At 43.4% G+C, this 10,274-nt stretch overlaps 1 protein-coding gene across 2 annotated transcripts in view; it reads left to right on the plus strand.

The window, feature by feature from the left end:
* Positions 1-7,445: 7,445 nt before the first annotated feature.
* The window catches only part of aebp1b (AE binding protein 1b), a 21,286-nt gene continuing 18,457 nt past the window's right edge, over positions 7,446-10,274 (plus strand). For both annotated transcript variants that reach the window (XM_017468058.3, XM_047155368.2), the window contains exon 1: positions 7,446-7,688. In XM_017468058.3, the coding sequence (XP_017323547.1) occupies positions 7,553-7,688 (136 nt within the window). In that variant the 5' untranslated portion in view covers positions 7,446-7,552. The remainder of the gene's footprint in view (positions 7,689-10,274) is intronic.

Below are 10,274 nucleotides of genomic sequence, written 5' to 3' on the forward strand. Positions count from 1 at the left end.
CTCTGGCGTGTAATAGATGCTCTTCACCACTAGGGGGCGATCTGTAACTAATCTGCTCCTCCTAGTTAGTGTTAGTGTACTAGTAATTCCAATCCCGGCTCTCTTAAGTGAATCAGATCATTTGACTCAGATGAACTGACTCAGATTCGACTCTTTCGGCTCCCTTACGGCTCAGTCTGTTGGTTTATCCCCTTAAAACATGATTATATTATTTTCCTCTTTGCCTATCTGTAGTGTTCTTCAGACACTTAAGGGATGAGATATTTCCAGATGGAGGAAGATTTGCACGGTATAAACCACAGAGATGGGCGTGTCTCTTCATGCTGTATGCATGCGCATCACATCAGGAATTCCTATCTGTAATACAGTGCTTATGACATGTTTATAAACACAGTTGAGCCCTGACTGGAGTCAGTTTTCGTGTGTGTATGTGTATTGTAGTGGAGATGAAATGTCCCCATAAGGATAGGAATATCTGATCATTTTGACCTTGTTGGGAAAATTGGAGAAAGGAAAAGTTGCTTTTATATAAAAACTGCACAAAAAAAGAGAAAAAACTCAAAGAGAATAGAGCATGGCATTAATTAGCTACATTAATAATTATGTTAGGTTAAGGAATGTGTGTGTGTGTGTGTGTGTGTGAGAGAGAGAGAGCGAGAGAATTTCTACAAGCACACACTTTAGTTCTATGGCTCCTTTGGCTCAGACATACTTACAAATGCAAACCTGCTGCTGACACACACACACACACACACACACACACACACACACACACACACACACACACACACAAGCTAATGCACCTCCTGATCAATCATCCTCACCGTCTTCTTCTTAAACCGTGCAGATATTAATAATAACACTGTACTGTAGATTTCTGAGGCATTATTCAACTCTATGAAATGTGTGGTAAGCTGAATTACCAACAAACACACGGTTCTAATCAATTACAAATGCACGCTGTTCCATTACACACCAGCGCTTAAAAGAGTGAAGGCATCACATGTTCTTCCCTCTTTTTCCTTTTCTACGTTTCGGAATCTCTGAATCAATCCGGATTGAACTGGAATGTGTTGCGGGAGTCGCATCTGGCCTGCAGGATCCCGTGGAAGACGAAAGAAAGAAAGATTGTGTGTACAGTGTGTGTAAAAAGTGTGTACACGGTGTGTACAGTTTGTGTACAGAGTGTGTACAGTGTGTGTAAAAAGTGTGTACACGGTGTGTACAGTGTGTGTACAGTTTGTGTACAGAGTGTGTACAGTGTGTACAGTGTGTGTACAGTTTGTGTACAGTGTGTGTACAGTGTGTGTACAGAGTGTGTATAGTGTGTGTACAGTGTGTGTACAGAGTGTGTACAGTTTGTGTACAGAGTGTGTACAGAGTGTGTACAGTGTGTGTACAGTGTGTGTACAGAGTGTGTACAGAGTGTGTACAGAGTGTGTACAGTGTGTGTACAGAGTGTGTACAGTGTGTGTACAGTGTGTGTACAGTGTGTGTAAAAAGTGTGTACACGGTGTGTACAGTGTGTGTACAGTTTGTGTACACAGTGTGTACAGTGTGTACAGTGTGTGTACAGTGTGTGTACAGTTTGTGTACAGTGTGTGTACAGTTTGTGTACAGAGTGTGTACAGTGTGTACAGTGTGTGTACAGTGTGTGTACAGTGTGTGTACAGTGTGTGTACAGAGTGTGTACAGTTTGTGTACAGAGTGTGTACAGAGTGTGTACAGTGTGTGTACAGTGTGTGTACAGAGTGTGTACAGTGTGTGTACAGAGTGTGTACAGAGTGTGTACAGTGTGTGTACAGTGTGTGTACAGAGTGTGTACAGTGTGTGTACAGTGTGTGTACAGAGTGTGTACAGAGTGTGTACAGTGTGTGTACAGAGTGTGTACAGAGTGTGTACAGTGTGTGTACAGTGTGTGTACAGAGTGTGTACAGTTTGTGTACAGAGTGTGTACAGAGTGTGTACAGTGTGTGTACAGTGTGTGTACAGAGTGTGTACAGTGTGTGTACAGTGTGTGTACAGTGTGTGTACAGTGTGTGTACAGAGTGTGTACAGAGTGTGTACAGTGTGTGTACAGAGTGTGTACAGAGTGTGTACAGCAGCCAGCGGTTGTACTAGACTAGAGTAAGCGTCGAGATCTCTCTTTTCTGGGAAATGATTAGAGTAAAACAAAAGAAGAACCGCTCCGGAAGTGGCAGCTCACCCGCCAAAGACATGTTTGGAGTCTAAAGTCTGCTTCTTTACTTTCACGCACGTTGTTCGCTAACAAGTACGAGAGGTTTGTATCCTCTGGTTTAGCCTGGTACAGAATACTAATCAAATGTGAACTGCGTTACTGTCCAGATTTCTTCTAATGAACATCCCCGGCTTCACGTTTTAGGCCACGCCCCTTGCCTGAGTCTGATGTTTTTTGTCCACGGTCCCAGTCCCATGCTTTCATGTTTTGATCGTTCTGAAACCTCCGTGTGAAGGCGGGAGAGAGTGTTAATGTAACGTTATAATGCACGGTGAGCTAGTTAAGCTATTTTATTAGACTTTAGTTAGTGTCTTTATTTTCTCGTGACAAAGACGTGATGTGTGTAGTGCGGCAGGCGGTGGGATTCGGAGCGACTAGCACGAACCGAATCATTTCATTTACAAAATCGTTCCAACGCCGCAATATTCTTGCGATTTTTCGAAATCACCGCAGATTTTCCGCACGTTTGCGCCGAGACGCGTCACGTGACGTCATCGCGACGCGCGTTCAGCCGAAGCCCTCTTCGATTCACGTGCGTCAATCTCTCTCCACGTAGCTAGCCCTTCAGCTACAATATTTACATGAATGCACGTGGGTGGAGAAAACACCACAGACGACCTGATCTGGAATGGTTCGTGTTTACAAAACATACACATGAAACACCTGGCTGGATCCGCGTCCAGACGCCGGTCCGTCTGATAGGGGGGTAAAGACTTTGCTCTCGGGTCCAACTGTGGAAGAACAGAGCTTTAAGCGCTAATACTTAACCAACGTCTTCTTTTACTTACTAGTTGCTTTTCTGCCAGCGTTATAGAGGCACAAACACGAGGCTTGAACTGAGTTCTCTGATCCAGTGTGTGTGTGTGTGTGTGTGTGTGTGTGTGTGTGTGTGTGTGTGTGTAATGTGGTATTTTATATGCGTAATTAACTGAATGAGAATTTATAGCAAGCTGAGTCTCGTTAATCGCAGCAGCACGATGTTTCAGCACATCCCACTGCGTCTCTCGTTTTCAGCACGTCTCGCTGTCCCGGTGTGAAGAAGACCTCTTCGTCTTTAAACGGTCTGCCACGGGCCTCTTTCACTCAAACAGCTGTTCTTTGTTTTTTGGTGTGACTGCTATGGCTGGTGCTGTGTCCAAAGAGGCTCAGTTCAGGTTTGTTGACGTCTCGCTCTCCAGAGCCTAGTTTAGAAGGTCTTCATCATAAAGATGTCTGTCCTTGATGAGATCTCCGAACGTCTGGCCATGAAAGATCGGCACGGTTCTCCTTAAGCACTTCCCCAGACGTGGGATTCCCAAACTCCTGCTACGGCCAAACGTTATTTGGTTTGATTTACGAAATCTCAGGTGCTACTGTAAAAGTCTGGACCGGAGACAGGACCTGCGGCGTCTCCACTGTTGGATAATGCTGGAGGTGGCATGGGGAAGGGAAGATGCTGCGCAGGAGAGCGGTTTAGTTTAGTAACTGACTGCTTTAGTGTTTACTTTAGTGAATTAGGTGGTTCTGGACTTAATTTTGATCTTGAAAACAACACCAAATGTATCGCAGAGGCAGAAACCTCCTTGTTGCAGGGAAGAGGTTGCCGAGGGCCAACGATGTTGCTTGGACTGGCATTGTAAACGTAATCGGGCCTAGCACAGAACCCTGGGATCTCCCAGGAACGTCCAGCCAAGGACTTATGACAAATAATCGGGCCTAGTGCAGAACCCTGGGATCTGCTAGAGAAAATGCTAGCACTGTATCTTATATCCATGCTAATAAAGCTAATTTGTCCTAAACTATTAACTGAATTTCTAAGTTACATCACGCGTACATGAGCTCACAGACGCACACGATTGGCTAGTGTCCCTGTGATTGACAGGGGAGAGAGAATATGCCCCTCCCACTCAGAGAGCACGGCCAGTTTAGCTCTCCTGGCTCTGACACCGGCAGCCATTTTGAAACCCCTCCCATATCCTAAAACACTAACATGTTGAGTCTTATTAAAAGCCGTGGATTTGCCCAACCACTCGGGAAGCGATCAGCACGATCAGACCGTGCTACGAGCTAACGCGAGGTTGCTATCAGTAGCACGTTAGCATGCTAATAAGCATGGAATGGAATAGGTCTGATCGAGTTTTGAAACTGCTCCTCAGAAGACCTGCCGGATTCCTCCATCTGTGTACGATCGGCTGGGGAAACCCGGAGCCTCAGACGGACCGTCTTCTCCGTCTTCTCCTCTTTCAGAGCGTCTGAGTTAGCAGCACTGCTAAACCCATCACACTCGTCCTCCCTCTCTCCACTCGTCCCTTCTGTAGGAAACTGTATCTGATCCCACCATCCACCCCTGCGGTTCAGAAGAAGCTCCGAGCTTCGGTGTGGCGGCCGTGAGTCAGAGAGACGTCACAGTTTCCAGCGTTACACAGGAAGTGGAGACGTGGGATGGAGTTCAGCGGCAGCACCGAGATGTATCAAAGTTATACAGAATGACCAATATTTCTTTTCTATTTCTCTTTCTGATCTTTCTCTCTTTTTCTATCAGTATTTATTTTCTATTACATCCGTCTGTATTCTTCATCTCTCTCTCCCTCTCTCTCTCTCTCTCTCTCTCTCTCTGTCTCTCTCTCTCTGTCTCTCTCTCTCTCTTCCTGCATTTTATTACATTTTTTCTGCATCTATTTCTCTTCTCTTTCCATCTTATTGTTTCCTACTTGCTCCTTTCTTCTTTCTCTCTCTCTCTCCTTTTCTTTCTTTCTTTCTTTCTTTCTCTCCTTCGTTCTCCCCTTTTTCTACATACATATTTCCGTCTCTTTCCCATCATTTCATTGTCCTTCTCTCTTGTTTTCTTTCTCATTGTCTTATTTTCTCTATCTATCTATCTATCTATCTATCTATCTATCTATCTATCTATCTATCTGTCTATCTATCTATCTATCTGTCTATCTATCTATCTATCTATCTATCTGTCTATCTATCTATCTGTCTGTCTATCTATCTATTTGTCTATCTGTCTGTCTCTCTGTCTGTCTGTCTGTCTGTCTGTCTATCTATCTGTCTATCTATCGATCTATCTATCTGTTTATCTATCTATCTGTCTATCTATCTGTCTGTCTCTCTGTCTGTCTGTCTATCTATCTATCTATCAAACTGTCTATCTATCTATCGATCTATCTATCTGTCTGTTTGTCTATCTATCTATCTATCTATCTATCTATCTGTCTGTCTGTCTGTCTGTCTGTCTCTTTCCCTCTTTATTTCCTTTTCTTTTGCATTCTTTCCTTCTCTTCCAAGTTTCTCTCTGTCTTATTTGCTCCTTTCTTCTGCCTCTCTCTCTCTCTCTCACTTTGTTTCTCTCTCTCTCTCTCTCTCTCTCTCTCTCTCTCTCTCTGTGTGTGTGTGTGTGTGTGTGTGTGTGTGATCAGTTCTACATTAATGACGAGTGTATATTGTGTATAAACCTACAGGTCCTCCTCCATCTGAGCCTGTGGAGCCTTCCGGTGAATATCCCACTCCCCTCCTCCCTCCTTTCCTCAATTCTTTCTCCTTCTTTCCATCCTTCCATCATTATCTCTCCCCCTCCCCCCTCCTCTCAGCAGGTCGTGTCATGGCTAGCGTGTCTGCAGCATTGTATTATTCATGCTACAAGAACTTTCTTTACTCACACACACACACACACACACACACACACACACACACACACACACGATGGTACACAGGTCTGTTTTTAACGAGCAGGTTTTACACACAGCTCACACTCTCGTGGTGTTCACACTCAGGGCTACAGAGTTCACGGCTCGGTTAGCGGTCGATGCTAAGTGCGACTAATGACTACACGCTAGTGATTAGATTTCTAATCAGTGTCCACGGCTCACAGTTGCCTAGCAACAGTGCTGTCTAGAAATTTAGATTCTTGACAAATGAATATTTCAGCACTTTATTTAGCGTTTAATTTTTGTTTTAATGAGCACACGCTACCGCGACTAGCTAAGTTTAACCTGCTCGCTGAGCGGAGCTACAGATGTTGAAAGAACATTGTTGTTGTTAATTAGTCAGAAAGACGATTCGCAGATAAACAGATAAACAGATAAACAGGCTAACGGTTTCGCTCTCTCTGGACAATGTAAAGACAGTGCGAGTAGAAATGAGGAATCTGGAATGTCAACATTTACCTCAGAAGTGCTGGTAAAATACTAATAAATGACTTCATAACTAGATTTACACTGTTAGCATCGAATGCTAATGTCCAAGAGTTCGGCCATTTTGAGAAACGTCACAATCAAAACTTTGCTCTCTCTCTCTCTATTTCTTTCTGTGTGTGTCTCTCTCTCTTTCTCTCTCTCTCTCTTTCTCACTCTCTCTCTCTTTCTCACTCTCTCTCTCTCTCTTTCTCACTCTCTCTGTCTTTCTCTCTCTTTCTGTGTGTGTTTCTCTTTCTTTCTCTGTGTCTCTCTCTGTTTCTCACTCTCTCTCTTTCTCTGTGTCTCTCTTTCTTTCTGTGTGTCTCTCTTTCTCTGTGTCTCTCTTTCTCTGTGTCTCTCTTTCTTTCTCTGTGTCTCTCTCTCTTTCTCTGTGTCTCTCTCTTTCTCACTCTCTCTCTTTCTGTGTCTCTCTCTCTCTTTCTGTGTGTCTCTCTCTTTCTCACAATCTCTTTCTGTCTGTCTGTCTCTCTCTCTGTCTCTCTCCCTTTCACACACACTGTCTCTCTCTCTATTTCTCTCTGTGTGTGTCTCTCTCGCTCTCTCTCTCTCTGTGTCTCTATCTTTTCCTCCATCTCTCTCTCTCTCTCTGTCTCTCTCTCTCTCTCTCTCTCTCTCTCTCTCTCTCTCTGCATGCTTTTATTCTCCCTCTCTTTCTTCCTCTTTTTTCATCTCTCTCTCACTCTCATTTTTCTCTCTCTTTTTCTTACCGTCTGTCTCATCTCTCCATCTTTATCTTACTGTCTCTTCCATTTTTCCTCTCATGGCCCAGTGTTCTCTCTCTCTCTCTCTCTCTCTCTCTCTCTCTCTCTCTCTCTCTCTCTCTCTCTCTCTCTCTGCATGCTTATTTTATTCTCCCATTCTCTTTCTCTTTTTTTCATCTTTTTTCTCGTTTTCTTCCCCTCTCTCTTCATCTTTGTTTGTCTTTCTCTCTCCCACTTTTCCTGTCATGATCTCTCCCTCGCTCTCTGACATCACACCAGACTCTCCTCCCTCTGCCTCTCTCTCTCTCCCCTCCTTCTCTCTGTCCCTCTCTTCCCTACATCCCCTCTCACTCACTCCCCTCTCTCTCGACGTCCTCGCTGGAGAGCAGTGTGTGTACAGCAGTGTGTGTGTGTGTGTATCAGTGAGGAGCACCATGCCGACACACACAGCCCGGGCCACTCTCTCTCTCATCGCCGTGTTCCTTCTGCTGGACGCCAACAAAGTCGGAGGATCCGTAATCGGAGAAAGACAGAGGGATGAGGAGGAGAGGAACAATGACACCGCAACAGGTACTGATGAATATTAACCCCTGATCTGTTCCTCTGAAAGCGCTGTGTTTATATAACTGCTGTGAATTATTCAGAAACTAACCTGAATGAGTAATACGAGTGTGAACGCACCGAGTCCTGGGACTTTAATGGGTTAAAGAGAAGATTGAGGTTTTCTCTTGTAGTACGGAAAATAAATGGCGACCACACACAAGTAGTGAAAGTTATTACTCAAAAAATCCAGCTGATTTGTGTGAGTTTGAACCTGGGAATAATCACCAAAATATCACAGATCTTAATTATATTGTGGCCAAAAAAACCCCAGAGTTTCCTGAAAGAAGCTCTAATGAAGCAGCTTCATGAAGGAGTCACCAGTGCACTTCCAAAACTGGGAGAAAGGTTCGTCCAGGTGATTTTTCTCAAAAAAAGCTAGCTGAAGGAGTCCGAACCAATCGGGATCAAGAACCCGGTCGTGAAGGAAGCACGTGCTAGCCTTCGTCTCTCGGGATTGGATTAGTAGCTGATGTATGATGTGTGAGAGCTAGCCGGTGGGAGGGAATCGACAAACGAGCAAATTAGGAGAAAATTGGGTAAGAAAACGACGAAATAAATAAATAAACAAATACATACATACATACACAACGAGACACCGGGGTGTGTTCTCACTTTTATTCAAAATACATAAATAAAAACAATCGCTGAATTACTACATTACCTTAAACGGCACAATATCAGGACCGTCTGTAAAATATAAACATATATAAACATATATACATATATAAACATACATTTTATAGCTAAACGTCTGCAAAGACAATAGCAACAGAGTTGTTTGTGTTTATTTATTAATTATTGATTTAGTTAGTTCGTGTCCAGTTAAACATGTTGTAGGTTAACAGGGGGCCATGCACTTTTTTCTAAAACCCTTGACCGTGTAATTAAAGCTGTTTCATTTAGTTATGTTTTGTGATTCATGATCACTCTGTCACCAGATAAAACCCATGATCAACAATTCATTTTTTGGACATAAAGTCAATTTCAGCCAGAGATGTAGTTAACCACGTAAAAGAGTGTCAACTGTCTCTAGCTGTTTCAGTAACTTAAAGACGGGTTTTTTTTCCCCTGAAATTAGTTTCTAAATAAACAAAAATAACAACAACAAAACCGTTATGAAATTCACACCAAACACAACTATGAAAAGAAAAAAAACTGGCGTTGAGATCTTCGAGCGTGTTGGATTAAATTACATAAACATAAACTAACTGGATAGATCCATATAATCACATCTCGCACTTCTGTCTTTGCTGAAAACCAGTTCTCATGACCAGTACTCATGACCAGTTCTCATGACCAGTACTCATGACCAGTTCTCATGACCAGTACTCATGACCAGTACTCATGACCAGTACTCATGACCAGTTCTCATGACCAGTACTCATGACCAGTACTCATGACCAGTTCTCATGACCAGTTCTCATGACCAGTACTCATGACCAGTTCTCATGACCAGTACTCATGACCAGTTCTCATGACCAGTACTCATGACCAGTACTCATGACCAGTACTCATGACCAGTTCTCATGACCAGTTCTCATGACCAGTTCTCATGACCAGTACTCATGACCAGTACTCATGACCAGTACTCTAAACCACAAAACAAAGCGGGTAGGTGAATTTTTTTCATTTATTTCTTCCTTTTTACATTTTTTTTTACTACAAATAACTATAACTAAATAAATCTCAGGTCGGACTGACCCGCTAACTGTCAAGATTCAGCTTAGACTATAAATAAACAGCTGAGACAAATTTCCATCCAGGTTTTTTGATGGTGTTGTTCCTGTTAGTTGTGTTTTACAAGCACTGATCCACAGAAAGATCAAGGGGGCGTGTCCTATTTGTTTGTCTGGCCTCAAATATAACCCTACGTTCAGCTCAGAAAGCTGTGAGTCGCGTACGTGAGGCTACGTTTAACTCGTTTGAACAAAAAAAAGCAATTCACGAAACATTTTGCCGCTTTCTCTTTAACTAAGCCCAAAGAGTACAACGCCACACCGACCGGTCTGAGGATGTGGTGCTGATGTAGCTTTTTCCAGTTTGAAACACAGGAGTCTTGTCGTCTGTACGGTCCCGGTCCGGGAAACATTAACACACTGCACCTGTTGGCACGGGAAATCGTTCTGAACTGAGACAGGAGGAAATATGGCAGAAATCCACTCCAGATGCTGGAGAGTTTGACTGGCATCGAGCGTCTGTCCAGTTCGGTCTGTTTTACAGCGTTTAAAAAGATCAACAAACAAAGATGGCCATGCAATTTAAACAAAACAAAACAAATCAGGCACAATTTGAAAATAAGTCCACAGACCTAATGAACTGTTCTAGTGAATTCCAGTGAAGGTGCGGATCCCTTCAGTAATCCCCTTCAGGATCACTTTCTATGTTTTTTTTGAGAAAGGATGCCAAAGTTTGTTTAAGTTACACAAACTGTCGTGTGGAAAGCTGCAGGAAAAACGAACACACCGCACCTGTTGGCAGATTTACACCAAACTCGGCCAAGACGCATGAATACACCACTGACAGACCGCGGGACGCGGCTAGCACAGCGGCTAA

This window comes from Ictalurus punctatus, chromosome 5, assembly GCF_001660625.3.
Source record: "Ictalurus punctatus breed USDA103 chromosome 5, Coco_2.0, whole genome shotgun sequence".
NCBI lineage: Eukaryota > Metazoa > Chordata > Actinopteri > Siluriformes > Ictaluridae > Ictalurus > Ictalurus punctatus.